At 38.8% G+C, this 16,301-nt stretch overlaps 1 protein-coding gene across 1 annotated transcript in view; it reads right to left on the bottom strand.

Moving 5' to 3' along the window:
• The window catches only part of LOC136857143 (oxaloacetate tautomerase fahd-1, mitochondrial), a 62,258-nt gene that overhangs the window by 29,653 nt on the left and 16,304 nt on the right, over nt 1–16,301 (bottom strand). The window contains exon 2 of the mRNA XM_067135561.2: nt 8,159–8,252. Within this exon, the coding sequence (XP_066991662.1) occupies nt 8,159–8,252 (94 nt within the window). The remainder of the gene's footprint in view (nt 1–8,158; nt 8,253–16,301) is intronic.

The following is a 16,301-nucleotide window of genomic DNA, read 5'->3' as shown; positions in this document are numbered from 1 at the left end:
TTTTTAAAAAGCTGGTTTTCTTCCAGTGCATTATATTGTAGCTTGTGTGCTCGACAGAATTATCTTCTCTTTGCTCAATATCTGTTTAACCCATGAACAAAAATGGGAATTCTCAGAAGTCACTAGAAATAGTTTTAGGGAAATTTCCATCAGGAGAAATTAGGAACAATTTGACCTCGAAGCCTTCAACCCCTCCAACTTCCTAAGACATATGAGAGAACCAGTCAACGTCGAACTATGTTGCACAATCCATATGCCCTGTACCTCCCTTTCGATTCAAACTGTTGTACGCGTACGCTTTATGTTCAGAACGTGTTGTGATTTACTGTGAAATTGAAGAAGTGTTTTTGCGGCAATGCCCAAAGAAAAATCGTCGAAGTCCTACTGGCTGAAGCGGTGGATCACACGGGATCCCAATTTCACTACGAATGGAAGGGCAGTCTGTCAATGTTGCTGTAAGGAGGTAGTAAGTTCGTTTGTTCCTTTTATCTTTTCTGTGATTGAGAACTGTGGTCTCACGTCATTGTGGCATATATATTGACCAATTAATTTATGTATTGTGGCAAGCTTTTTGTGTGCAATGCTGTATTAGTCGTGAACTTTCAATAATTTATATTGCTAAAATGTAAATAATCATTAAATTATTGAACGAGGAGTTAGAACGGAGCATCTTCAAAATTCAACAAGCTGCCGGGAGCAATCACCAAGTTGGAGAAGAGTGGCATGCCTCTGGTTGAGTCATTTACGATTGTGGAAGAAGTCAGGAGAAGTTTTGACCGAACCTCTGGGAAGGCAGCCGCTGTCAGCGAAATAAAACTAGATGAAGTTACTTCATTGAAGTTTTGTCCTATCACTTCATGTGATGTTGAGAGATCTTTCTCTCAGTACAAAAACATTATGAATGAGAGGAGAACAAGATTGTTACCGGAAAACATTGAAACGTTGCTTGTAAATTCCTTTTATAGTAATTGAGTATGTTATTAAATTATAAGTAATTTTTTCGTGCCTATTTTGTTGCCTATTTTACACATTAGTGTCTATTTAAATGCCTATTTTGGCTAATTTAAGAGCCTATATGCCTGCCTATTTTAACTGTTTTTCGTGCCCATAATTCTCATCTCTAGTTATGAGAATTCAGCTGAGATAACAGGGTGAAACATAGGTAACCTGATGTTGAGTCCCCGTCTAACGCTGGTATGGAGAGCACAGTGCTAACTACTTTTTCCCCCCACAGAAAAACATAGAATGTAACAACAATAGGATACAACTTGGCATTCGTATAATTGCTTCCATCTGTTACCAAAGAAAATGGTCCATTCTGAAGGCACTTAACAACTTCCGATGATGCATTTTTTGCCATTTCATTTACAATGCATGTCGTTTTCGTGCGACCACAGCTATATTTCTTTGCAACTTCTGATGTGGGAAAAATCTTCTTAAATAAAGCACCAGCATGATCAGCCGCACTGAAGGGCACATTGTGTTCCACCAAAAAGGAAGTAAACAGTTCGGCCCTAATTATGTCATTGTCAACGTTTCCAGACCTGACTTTCTTGTTTTCTTCCTTCGATTTAACATATGTATTTACCACACTTCACATTATTACTTAAATTGCTTCTTCCACCATGTGCAATATTAATATCGCACCCACATAGCGTGCAAAAGGCAAATTTTTCTCCCTTTCTTGATTTTAGTATGAACGGAAAATCAACAGAATATGATTCTTTAAATGTCTGGAAATACTGTTTATTGTTGAATTTATTCATGAATCCTACAACAGGAATAGAGCATATGAAGATGTCCAAGAACAAATGTCTCGATATCTACTGAAACATCGAAAGGAACCTGGATCACTGAACATCACATAAAATGATAAAAAACACTCAAGGCACTCGAACACTTCATTAAAACATGTCAAAGCACACATTGTCTTAAACCATTAAATGAACACGATGCCAACCTCATGAGCAAGGAATATGCACATGGTAAAAAAAAAAAACCACATACACGTGGAATGAATGTAATTAGTCCAAGGAATACACGAAACTGCAAACACGAAGTTATAACACAAAAACTTGAACACTTCATTAAAATATGTCATAACCTTAACAGGCCAAAACATCCAAGGAATGGCAACTTCGTGAACAAAGAACAAAACCCACGTGCTCAAAGGATATGGGTTAAATTACAACAAGCAAACGAAGCAGAGCAGAGCAGAGCCTGTCGACACCTAAGATTCACATGGAAGAACTGTTATCCCGTCTTTAAATTCAATTCCAATGACGACACAAACATCACACGGTTAAAAGTACAAATCATATCAAAGAATGAGTTATCAACTATCGTGAACTTGCCTTCAACCCACACAAAAATTCAACTGTACAGAACTGGGGTGATTATCGAATGTTAACGTTTCAAATTTTTTGTCCACAAAGTTGTAAAATGACACCGTCCATCCGTAAAAATGTAAGATTTCCGTAAAATTTACGGATAAACTGTAAAAGTTGGCAGGTATGGAATCCCATTGAGCACGTGTGGAACATGCTCGACAGATGGGTTCGTGGTCATCCTTTTTCAGCGCGCACTCTCCAGGAACGCGCAGAGGCTCTCATTGAAGAATGGGAATGGATACCGCAGAGTGACCTCCGTAGACTTGTGCTGAGTAAGCCACATAGGTGTCAGCCTTACAGAGGGCCTATACGATACTAAAGCTCTCAAACTTGGAAGAAAATCAAGCTGGATGACTGGACGAGCAGCTATTCCCACATTGTTTTAGACACTGTTTGGCATTTAAGTTTGCTTTGTAAAAATGAATGACAATCAGTAGGGTAACGAGTACAGACCCTATTTGAGACAGCTCTCCTTCAGGGTGTGGCGACCTTGCCCACTTGGGTTTCAGAGTACACTGACCCGGTGTGTAACATCTGGTATGGGTCGCAGCTCAGGGTTAAGAGTGAAGACTTCAATAGCATCTATGGTGAAGAAGGTAGACTTTGGTACAGCGTAAGTGGCAGAGGAGGCAGCCCAGTACTTGGCAATAATGGAGTAAATAAAAAGAAAAGATATCTGAACCATGTTAGGGCCATCTAATCTCCAAGTTAACACACAGGAGATGGCCATATTTGAATTTGCTTACCTCCAGAAATTGCAGGATTTTGAATGGTTTTGAAACTTTTTCAATGATAGGGAAAGCAATGATTGCAATAACTTTTGGAATATTCAGAAAGATCACACTTTCCTCTATGCAAAAATTTATGCAAAAATTAGTTTTAGTTATCATAATAGCGTATCAATTTTTAAAAATAAATTTATGAAAATAATAAGTTCTGTAAACAAAAAACATTCTGATGCAGCTATGGATGCCAGTTACGTTAATACTTTGATATTTGACAAATACTGAGGACACATCTATTAAAACATACAGATTCATCACGTGGTGTGTAATTGTCATCCCTGTCCTCAATTTCAGAACCTGAGTCTTTCATAAGAACATCCAGTATGGATTCACCATCTACATTTCATATATTTCAATTAGACATGCTAAATGTTCACAAGAATGACATAAACGAGCCCGCCTCTTTTCTGCTCATTTCACAAATGATAGTGAATGATGACACAGCCTCAGGTTATGTAGGAATGTGGCTGTGTTATCAATGCCTTAAAAGAACAGCTCTTGACTTATGTTCATAATTAGTACATTTTATGCTTAAAGAAGCATCCAACAGTATTTTGGTTAAGTCACAGCTCACTGAAACTGTGGCTACTATTTTCAGCTACAGTGAAAACTTGCACTGGTAGATTATCAGAACCCCAACAGATGCAATGAAATAACGCGCCCGGAGTTAAGAGCGGCTGTAAACTGGACTCTTCTGAGACTAACAACCTCAGTTGACTTATGTCTTGTCAATGTCTAGGCAAACCAAAATCATTCGATTCAACTTGATTGAAAGATAAAGTATAGGCACTACCCAGGTGCATCAGAGTGAATTTTACAAGTGTAAAAATAGGGAAACTGCGGAGAACCATCTTCAGGGCTGCCATGGTGGGGTTCAAACCATGATCTCTAAATGGCCCGTACAACTCACTCGGTTACAGAGCACTGTATTTTTATCTTTCCTTTACCGGTACAATTTTAGACTACACTCACTGTAACAACAGTACTATAATAAAAATTACACTTCCTCATACGGTGGCGTGTCACTTTATTCTTTATAATATTATGAGATTTCAATTCTACAGGAAGCGAAGTTCTTATTTGTGGACAAGTCATGCTCATGTTTAGCCATATCATGTAATACGTAAAACAAACGACAGCTAACTAACATTTGGTGTGCGCACTAAAGAATTTAATTGGTTGTGAGAAGCAAAGATCAGCATGGAAGATACCTCTATTTCCATTTTTAAACCAATACTGAAACTTAAATGACATCTAGCTAAACACCAGCTGAACACTGTTTAAGCAATGGAACATCATTCATAACTTAGATGTCATTTAGGTAGACATTGTCTAAGGCTTAAATTTTTTTTTTTTTGGTTTACGTTGCACCGACACAGGTAGGTCTTATGGCGACGATGGGACAGGAAAGGGCTAGGAGTGGGAAGGAAGCGGCCGTGGCCTTAATTAAGGTACAGCCCCAGCATTTGCCTGGTGTGAAAATGGGAAACCATGGAAAACCATTTTCAGGGCTGCCGACAGTGGGGTTCGAACCTACTATCTCCCGAATACTGGATACTGGCCGCACTTAAGCGACTGAAGCTATCAAGCTCGGTAAGGCTTAAAATTAATCGTTTCTATAATCGGTCCAATGAGTCTAGACAGGAAGACAAGAGAGCTCATTAACCAGATAGTGACAGGCATCTGACACAGTATCCAAGAACAAGTTCTCAGAGGATTATTATCGGAATGTTTTAGGATTAAAACAGTGGTCAGATAGGGAGATCGATTACCTCTCCTTCTCTTTAACTGTGTTCTTGACAAAGTGATTAGGGTGTGGTGCCAAAATATGCAATGTTTAGGCAGTATGAGCATAGGATACAAGAAAAGAGGAATTGAATTTGCCTGTCTGGCCTTTGTGGATGACACTGTGGTTCTGTCAGAGTCAACAGAGGAGGCATCGAATCAGATTGCCCAGCTCAAGGAACAAGCAAGTAAGGCAGGCCAATGGATCTCCTTCAAGAAGACACAGTATGTGACCAACATCAAAACAGCAAGCACAAAGAACAGAGGATGGATCATACAAAAAGAAAGGAAATCAAGAGTTGTACCTCAGGATAGAAATATCTGACACCATCCGGAAGAGAAGAGCCATGTTCTTCGGACAGATCTACAGAATGGACTCGGAAAGACTGACAAACCAGGTATTAAGGACTTTTTGAGACCAGGAAAACTATGGTCCGCTGGCAGGAGTTGAAGGACGTGCAAGAAATGGAAATGCAAGGAATGGAAGTCAGCGACCGGGAATCTTACAAGCCGAGAATCAAGAACACTAAGAGTTTCCAGGAAAAAGTTAGATCCTGGACCCAAGCATCATGCAAAGAAGAGAGGGGAAGACTGCAGAGTGAAAGACTGAAGGAGTCCTGGGCAGAAGCAGCTGAAATCAAATTAACGTGGTCCACAGACGATCAAAACGAAAGGAAGAGAAGAAGAAGAATGAGAATCAAATTATGATGATGATGTGTAATTTATCTGTAAGAAATACATGTATATCTGGTAGCATTGTTAGTTGTCTATTACTGTTCTATCCCGTATAACATAGCCTACATTCAAAAACATGTTCAAATTTTGGACTTTGTATATTTTGGTTGTGTGTATGGGCTTGGGACAGCAGACAAGTTAAACAGAGAGAGCAAGCTATGGCAAGATTGCTAAATAATTTATATTTTGCTTCAAAGGTGTCGGTGTCCAGGGTAACCAAAAGTGAGGTGTGGCACTGTTTAATCAGCTGAATTTAGTTGTTGTAATAGTTTGACCTATTTACATGTCATAAAAGTCCAGAGAACAAACCTATCCTTATTGTGAGGTAGTAAGGTAAACATCGGGTCACCTCTCTATCTCTATATGCTGGTGTGAAATTTATCTACCTACCGGCTGTCTCATACAGAAGTACTGTACAATCCTTGATCATAAGCAAGTGATTGTACCTCTTGATCCAGTCTATCCCAACAAGCTCCAATATACCTTCCTGTCCATTTGCCATGCACTGCCCTGGGGAAAATCCCCAAACAGCTGTCAATGACTTTCAAGTAGATCCACTAGCTAGCTTTTTTTTTTTTTTTTTTTTTTTTTTTCTCACAACTGGAAAACACTTTTTAAAGATGCTTGTTTATTTAATTTCAAAATACAAGCAAGAGGTTACACGCAGAACTGAATTATAATGAAGGAGTACTGGTCAAGGATCAAAGCCCAGAAGCAGCTGAAATCGAATTACTGTGGTGCAGAGTTGGCCAAAATGGAAGGAGGAGGAGAAGAAGAAGCTTTGTAGTGTAATTTATCTGTAAGAAATACAGGTATATATGGTAGCATTGCTACTAGTTAATTATTGTTCTATCCATATGGCATAAATTCAAAAATGTGTTCAGCACAACAGCACTAACCAGCAGAACAATACTACAACGAACACTGTTCCACCGTACAAGTGGAAGCAATACTAAACTCAGCTAGGGGGCCTGTGGTCATCAACCCACACTTCTACGTTGAGAGCCCCTGGGGTTCCTCCTTTTAGTTACCTCTTACTAGAGGTATTGGGATTATGTGGATATATTCTACAGTTCCTCGCCCCTGTCCACAAGAGGATATCCAGATTGCCTCTATTGGTCACTTGAAGAATACGCCCTGAGGTCACTATTTTAATGACGACCTACGGAAAGAAAGTGTTTGTACTGATCTCTGCAAAAGCAGCAAAAAAATTTTCAAGGTCAAGATAGAGTGTCTCACTCACAGATGGTGCAAGTGCATCCAAACTGATGGTCACTATATAGAAATTTGACAGAATGTTAATTTTTTTTTTGCTTTACGTCGCACCGACACAGATTGGTCTTATGGCAACGATTGGATAGGAAAGGGTTAGGAATGGGAAGGAAACGGCCGTGGCCTTAATTAAGGTACATCCCCAGCATTTGGCTGGTGTGAAAATGGGAAACCATGGAAAAACATCTTCAGGGCTGCCAACAGTGGGGTTCGAACCCACTATGTCCTGGATGCAAGCTCACAGCTGCGCGCCCCTAACCGCATGGCCAACTCGCCTGATAATGTTAATGACAGACGCAAGAATATTTCAGAAAAATGACATATGATTAGCTATTTCAATGCTTGAAGGAAAAGAAAAAAATAGAAGTCAATACTTTTGTTCTACTGGAATGAAAGACTACTGTACATCTGTCTTGCTGAGATAAAAAAAAAAATATATATATATATATATATATATATAAATAAATAAATACATACATACATTATCATTATGGACTGTTATGCCTTTCAGCGTTCAGTCTGCAAGCCTCTGAGAATTTACTAAACGTCGATTTGCAACTAGTGTTGTGGCCTCATTTAGTTCTATACCTCTTATCTTTAAATCGTTAGAAACCAAGTCTAACCATCGTCGTCTTGGTCTCCCTCTACTTCTCTTACCCTCCATAGCAGAGTCCATTATTCTCCTACGTACCCTATCCTCCTCCATTCGCTTCACATAAAATAAATTTAAAATAAATAACTGAGCAAGTGGCTGTGCTGTTTGGATCACATAGTTATCAGCTTGCATTCCAGACATAGTGGGTTTGAACCCCACAGCCAGCAGCCCTGAAGATGGTTTCCCATTTTCACACCAAGCAAACGCTGGGGCTGTACCTTAATTAAGGCCAGGGTTGCTTCATTTCCACTCCCAGCCCTTTCATATCCCGTCGTCACCACAAGAACTATCTGTGTCGGTGCAATGTAAAGCAAAAAAATAACCGAGAGAAGTCGAATATGAAAGTGAGGAGCCTGGCACAAATGAAAGCAATGCCAGACTTGTATACGGTGCCTGTGGTCAACAACACATACTTCTACATTGAGAGTCCTGGGGTTCCTCCTTTAAATCACCTTTTATTACAGGCAATGGAACAGTGTGGATATATTCTATAGTATGTTCCCATTCATATGAGGACATTAATTCTACACACTTACCTCAATACACTGCCCTTCTGTTATATAAGAACTTGATGCTTTCAAGAAAACAATTGGTTGTTTAGGTACGGTAGCATTTTGAGCAAAACCAGCTCTGAAAGACAAGCAAATCCATAAATCAGATATTAGATTACTAATATCCATGAGAGGTGCATACAAGACAGATAAGAACTACACAGTGCATGAACAGAGGCGTTGGGTATCATGTACTTATATGTCGTTGGCTTACTCTTCTAAAACACTGCAAGTCACTTTTAGCCAACTTTTCAGGAGAGGGGAGAAAATGTTATAAATTGCATAGAATATATTCCACCGTTGTAATTTTAGAGTTTCCATATTGTTTAGTGTTAATATCTCTATTGAATAGCATAAATAAGCATTTCAAGTGTCTTCATATATCTGGGAAACTTACGTTGTTTCAAGATATAAAATTCTAACTTTATCTGGACATATGAGGTTTTAAGGTTTGACTATCTAATGTAGAGCAGCTTATCAAAATCATTATATTACTTTTAATGTAGAGCAGCTTATCGAAATCACATGTATAAGGAAAAAAAAAAAAAAAAGAAATATTCAAGTTACTAGAAAAAGGGAGCAAACAGTCAAGTTAGAAAGAGCTTAGTTTTCAAACTTTCCAGTTCCAATAATTGCACACAGCACCAGCAATATGTTCACATTTGTCTTGAGCACACCAGCTAAGCAGATTTGATCATTATGCACTTTTAGCAATGTAAAATCAGTTTCAGGGTTAAGCATGATGTAGGTTATCATAAACATCTTGAGGTATCAGTGGTTTCAATTGCTGAAGATTCAGATATTTGTCCTTTATTTTTGAAGGTGTGCCATGAAGATTTTTCACTGTCTCCACTGAGTAACTTCCACTGCCCTTTCATTGTCTTTGAGGAAGTTTTTTCCAGTATCTGAAGAAAAAAAATTATACAAGGGAGAAAATCTGACGAACACGTAAAATAAATAATATTTCACCATGAATGAAACACACCTGTGATATCAGTCTTGATCCTTACTGGCAGAGGCCAGTCAGTAATTGTAGGGTTCCCATTTTTGACCTGGTCGGATGGAAGAGACCATCTTCACGGAACTGTAGTCCGTAAAGGAGGAGTGTGCGAAATACGTAATGTTGTATGGTTTGGGTTTCAATCTTGCAAACTTACATGCCGACATATACTCCACAGGCACACAGACTACTTTATGATGCTTCAGTTTACTTTCAATTGCAGAGTGCATTAAATCACACTCCATTTGTGTGTGTCCTTTAGTGAGAAACTTCTGAGAGATGGCAATGTTCTTTTCTTTAGCTAATAACAGAAACACATTTTCCAGTAGGCTTATACTGTTTCTGTTTTGGAAGCCATAGCCATCGCTGAAAACTATTATCTCATCTGATTCATAAGCAACATTTATCAGTATGAAGTCACACATGATGCTTGCAAAGTCATTTACAGTTAATCCTCTTTCAATTTCATGCCATAAATAGCAGTATCCTTCTTGAGTGTTGAGATAGTATACAGGTAAGTTATGTACTTCGAGCTTCAGTTTGTAATAGATGGCAGATGCTTGTAGATATGGACTGAGTAAAAAACACTGCAAATCTACAGGGAACACATGCTTGGCATTGTCTTTTTCAAGGATGGCCTGGTCCATTGGCTGACAAAGAGCAGTCACATTTGGTGGTAAAAATAATGCTTTGTTATCACCATCTGTGAGTTTGTCACTGGCAGGATGCGAAGGCGCATTATCAAGAAACAGTACAACTTTTCTCGGCAAATTATTGTCTTTGAGATATTGCTCCACAGCCGTATGAATTCATTTTGGAATCAAGTTTTAAAGATTTCTGAATTCATCCATGATTTCTTTAGACGTGTGTAATATAGGGGCAATGATTCCAGATTTTTCAGGTTTTTGAAAGCTCTAGGTTTCTGTGATTCCCTTATTAATATAAGCCTAAGCTTGTGGTTGCCGGTTGCATTACTGCAAGCCAAGATGGTGACTCGTTCCTTACTTTTCTTCTATCTGGGTGCCACAGCTTTTTTTTTGTTTTTGAAGCAAGCATTTTCATACGGAGCATCTTGTAATTTAAACCACTCTCAATGCAGTTGTATAACTGTTCCCCAGAAATTTCCTTTTCATCAATTAACTTTGAAAGATAGTCTTTAAACAATGGCACAGCCTCATTGTCAGCGGATAAAGTCTCTCCACTAATGGTAATCTGGCGAATACCGAATAATTTTTCCACTGATCCAACCATCCATCTCTGGCAGTAAATTCTGAATCTTCTCCTTCTATTTGTAGCTGAAATTGCAATGCTTTTTCCTGCAATAGCGACCCTGTAGTGGGCTAGCCTTTTCCTCTTAAGTGTTCATGCCACAAAAATAATGTTTCCTCAGCTTCCTTATGCTTATCTTTCAACCTTTTTTTTAACTTTCATTCCAGTTCCACTACCTTAGGCAGCACACCACTTTTCAATTTCTGCTCGATTTTTCTTCCAGTCTCCAACTGTACTTTTTCCTACCCCTAACTCCAAAGCAATAGTTTTGGCTGTTACCTCAGAATCTAGTCACCTTATAGCACGTAGTTTCTCATCCATAGTCAGTATAACTTTTTTTTTTTTTGTTTATCCCCATTTTGCAGTCTTTAACTAAAACACGAGAGAGTGCACAAAACAACAATTTACCAACGTACATACTTTGGCGATCTGATAAACAACTGACGAAACAAAGAATATAGAGTTGCCAACAGAGCTGCTCTCTGCGTATACATTGTTGTTTGCGAGCGCTGAAAGGAGGCTTCCATGTCTCGTTTTTCAAGAGTTTTTTCCAATAATTTATACAAGACATACGTATTAACAATGCTGTATTGCACCTTAAAACCGTGACTTGATATGTACCAAAAGCATAAGATATGCATAAAACATTTTGAAAGACCACATAGGGTTCTAGCAGTAGCCCGCTTGCTAAAGCTTTGGAAAAGTATTGTACTGTAAAGTTACCCTCCAAGTTGTCTTACTGGGACATGCAGGATGATACGAAGACAGGAAAAGATTGTCATTCTCTATCTCTGTGCCTAACGCGCGAGTATTGAGGGAAGGCTTTTATCTGCCTCAGAAAATACTGACTACTGTAGTTACTCTATAGTGTGTAATTGCATCTGAAGTTCTTTGGTTCTTTATTTTCTTATTTTTGGTTTTATTCTATTGTTCCAGTGAGAATTTTGTTTTGACAGGCAAAAAACTATACATATATGTCTCTGTACTACAAACAAATATTTTTTTCCTGTATTCAATAATTCTATTTTAGCTGTGACATGAATAAAAAGTAATATTCCATATTCTTACAATAAATAATGCTGAGATTTTCAATATTGTTATTGTACAACAAACAAAAAAAACCCCTACTCTGTATCCTAAATTCGTCTATCAAAACTCATTGTTAAAAAATAGGTAGTGCAAGCGCCTACAGTTGCTATATATGGCAACATCAAATGTCTTATGACCTAGCGGTCCCAAAATTCTGAAACTTGTTTCATTAGTTAATTTTGGACTCAAACATGCAGTAAAACACAATAAATAAATTAATCTCTGAAAAAAATTAATTCAGGCGCTAATGGGTTAATAGAATAGAGGTGAATCTGGACCAACAACTAGGGGAATATCAAGCTGGGTTTAGGAAAGGCCGCTCCTGTATCGAACAAATATTCAACCTGAAGTCAATACTCCGCCACAGAATGTTGAGTGGTAAGAAAATTGTGGTGTAGTGTATAGACTTCAAAAAGCCTTCAGTTCGGTGGACAGAGACACCTTGGATAAGATCATTAGGAAATTTGGAGTCAAAACCAAACTGGCAAATTTAATCAAAGAGACCCTAACAGTCACAACCTCCAAGGTAAAATTTTTCGGGCATCTCTCACAATCATTTGAAACCAATACAGGCGTGAGACAAGGGGATGGACTATCCCTGGTCCTATTCAACCGTGTCCTAGAAAAGAGTGAGAATATGGAACTCGGAACTTGAACATCAAGGGATAATCCCGATCTGTCTAGGGAGAAAATCAGGAGGAATTAAAGTCAACTGCTTCGCTTTCGCTGACGACTTTGCTATACTATCAGAAAGTCCAGAGGTCGCAACCATCCACAAAGAATCACCAGAAAAACAGGGGTGAGGATCTCAGCAGATAAGACCAAATTCATGATGAACATCAAAGATGGACCAAAATTCCTGGAAACAGAGATGGAACGGATAGAAAGAGTCAAAACGTTCAAGTACCTTGGTGAGATGATACGGGAGAATGGACTAGAAAAGGCTGCAGTGGAAGAACGGATCTCAAAAATGGAGAGAGCATACGGCTTGACAAAAATCATCTGCAATAAGAAGTGCTTATCCTGGAATTACAAATTAAAACATTACAACACCGTGGTTAAAACAGAATGCCTGTATGCCAGTGAATGCCTATCTATGAACTACAAGCTGGAGAAGCTAGAGGTCCTGAAAAGAAGGATCCTCAGAAAAATTATGGGAGCTGTCCAAACTGAAAGCGGATGGAAACTTCGGATCAACAAAGAAGTTTACCAGAAGGTGGCAAGAATCTCAAGAGACCATGAAGAAAAGGAGGCTGGTGTTTCTCGGACATTTGTACAGAATGAACACAAACAGACTTATCAAACAGATATTTGATTACTTCTGGAGAAAAAACACCACTACAGCATGGATTAAGGAAACGAAGAAGGATATGTAAATTTTAAGCATCTCAGAAGTCCTGCTGTTAGAAAGGAATACGTTTAGGAACATACTGAAGAATTTGGAAGGTGTTTCAAGCCGCAAGAAGAGCTAAGAAGACCGGAAGAGCCTGGACAGATGAACAACGGAAGCATGAACGCATGAAGGATTATTGGACACAGAGAAAATTCAGCATGAAGAGAAAGAAATGAAGTTGTAGTGTGATCCTTAGTGGTCCAGTTTATTCCAAGGGCAAACTGTATAATACTCTATGATTTTAATGCTTTATCTTTCGCGGCGAACTTGACAGTATAATTGTGGTACTAGTAGTTTTAAAGTTTTAATCATGAGAAAGGAATATGATTATAAGACGCTGGCTGTGCCAGAAGTTGTCATGGAGAATCGGAACATCCTTTTTGGCAACTTTAAAAATAACCTCTGAAATGATGACAAGCATCAATATTAACAAGAGTACCGTCAACATATCCACACACAGAAGGAAATTCACTCCTCATTAGAAATTCCGTTGCTATATTATGTGGATTATCGGACCAACGTACTATGTTAGGAAATATTACATTACTATAACATCTACGACTTTGGTAACAGTTCTGCAAATAACTGATTTTGATTTCCCATGCATTGCTGCTACACCATGCGGCTGGGCACCATTTACTAAACAATGTAAGCATATACGAATTTGTTCTTTTTCGGAATGGGATCGACTTCTTTTTGTTGCATGTTTCAATAAATGACCGATCATTTCAAGAATATAGTCATCCTACGAAAACACTCGCGAAATTCCGTCAAAGTGAGGTTATGAAAATTAATCCTGTCTTTGTACGTTCTCTTATTGGATTCTTCATCATTGTCCTCACTTAAAAGCTCTCGACATAACATGTTTATATCACTAAACCAAATTCTACGCTGAGAAGTCCAGCCCCATGGCTAAATGGTTAGCGTACTGGCCTTCGGTCACAGGGGTCCCGGGTTCGATTCCCGGCAGGGTCGGGAATTTTAATCATCATCGGTTAATTTCGCTAGCATCTGGGCTGTGTGTGTTGTCTTCTTCATCATTTCATGCTCATCATCGCCTACGAGGATCAAATCAAAAGACCTCCACCTGGCAAGCCAAACATGTCTTTGGACACTCTCAGCACTAAAAACCATACGCCATTTCATTTACGCCGAGAAACTAGTGTACATACTTGTTAATTAACAGATGAAAAGGGATCATCTCTTTGCAATATTTATGAAAACTCTTCGCTTCATTTCTTTGCACTTTGCATTTCTGTACCAATGGAGGAACACACCAGGCTTGAAAAGTAAAAAGATTCCTACCCTTTCACTTTGCAAGCTAAATCTGAAAAGTGACGGTGGAACAAAATCTGAACTGAAAAGTGCAAAGTGAAAAGTTGCATAGTTAATTTGTGGAACAGGTCCCTGATTTTATGTTACATTAACTACTTTTACGGTTTTCGTAGATGCCAAGAGTAAAACCTATGAATAATAGGGAGACAGTTTAATGTGTTAACGAATGAATATATTTGGAAATGAAAATGAAAACCTACAACCTGTTTTCCAGTCATTGACCGGGTCAGGGATGGAATGAATGAAGCAGATATAGGCTATTAGTACGATGGGGTGGCCACTCCCAAAGTGATTTATTAATGACTGACAGATGCTATGAAATGAGAATGGAGAGTGTTGCTGGAATGAAAGATGACAGGGAAAACCGGAGTACCCGGAGAGAAACCCGTCCCGCCTCCGCTTTGTCCAGCACACATCTCACATGGAGTGACCGGGATTTGAACCACGGTATCCAGCGGTGAGAGGCCGACGCGCTGCCGTCTGAGCCACGGAGGCTATATTTGGAAATATCCTGGAGAAATGGATTCGGACAAAAGTAGATGGAGATAGAACAGCAGTATGGTTTCAGACAGGAAGGTGAACTGTAGACCTCTTATTTTCCATAAGACAGGTAAAAGAACAGCACCATGAATATGGGAAAGATACTGATGGCCTTCTTGGATACTGAAAAGGCACAAACTGGTAATGGTGTAAAGCAAGATAAGGAAGATCCTGGAAAACAAAGGAATTGAGTAACAGACTATTTGGAGGGGAAAGGACATGCATGAAGGGAGTGAGAGTTAAGTGAAAGTAAGAGGAGAAAGAACAGATTGGCTAGAACAGAAGAATAGTTTGAAACAAGGAAGTGTATTCTCATCTTTACTTTTCATTATAGTAATGGATGATAGATTGACCAGAGAGACAGAGGAAACAGGGGAAGAAAAGATGAAAGCAATGATGTACAGATATGGTATGGGGAAAGAGGGAGGAGAAGTTCTTCAGGAACAGCTGGATTCATGGGATAAAATAGTACAAGGACATGACATAAAATTTAGTATAAAGAGAAGTGAGATAGTGCTTACAAATGGAAGGAAAGATAGATCAACAATGGGAGTAACAACTGGTGGGGAACAACAGAGGAAGGTGGAGAGTTTCAAGTACTGAGGCATAAAATGGACAAAATGGACGAAACAATACGGAAATAAGTAAGCAGGAGAGACAAGCAAAAGCATTCCTCAGATATGTTAGAAGCTAGTATGGAACAAGGATGTCTTCAAAAACAGCACAAGAGCAATAAACCAGATGAACTATATCCCAATACTGACACATATCCTTCAGAAACTTAGTTAATGAGGGGAAGAGATAATAGCAGAATCCAGGCCAGTGAGATGCAAATTTTGATAAGTAGAATAGGAGCAACACAATTTTAAATATCTTGGCTATACCATAAATGACAAAGGAAACCTCAAGCAAAATCCAGGCAAGGTGGAATGCTTGGAGAAGGTTTTCCAGTATGCAGTATGAAAAGAGTATTCCAGTAAAATTGAAAGAGAAAATACACAAGATAGACCAGCAAACATATATGGAGCAGAAACATGGCCTGTCACTACAGGGCAACTGAAAAAGATATGTGTTGTAAAGATGAAGATGCTGAGATATTCGTGTTGACTGACGAGGAGAGATAGAATCAGGAATGAGACAAGCAATGGTACATTAGGTGTGGATGAATTAATCATAAAAGTTAGAGAAGCAATTCTTGAAGTGATTAATGAACGTAAGTTTTCGTGGCTCATTGTATTAACACAAAGAAATAAATGAACTGGATTAAAGCCACTATATATATATATTTATTAATAATAAAGCCAAGCTTTCAGCCAAATTGCATTGGCCTTCATCAGGGCATGTGAAGTTTTGCCTCTGACAGTGAGCAAAGACATTATCTAAAGGAACATGGAAGTCATGCCCGTACTATCCACGGCCTACCCCACTAACTGGACTCAAGGATCGTGGTGCTGTGCTGTGGTGGTTGGGAGGGAAGTTACTGTTGCACCGCCCTCTGTCGA

The sequence above is a fragment of the Anabrus simplex genome, chromosome 1 (assembly GCF_040414725.1).
Source record: "Anabrus simplex isolate iqAnaSimp1 chromosome 1, ASM4041472v1, whole genome shotgun sequence".
NCBI classification, from domain to species: domain Eukaryota; kingdom Metazoa; phylum Arthropoda; class Insecta; order Orthoptera; family Tettigoniidae; genus Anabrus; species Anabrus simplex.
Note: the sequence above shows the minus strand (reverse complement) of the source record. Positions and strands in the feature narration are given on the sequence as shown.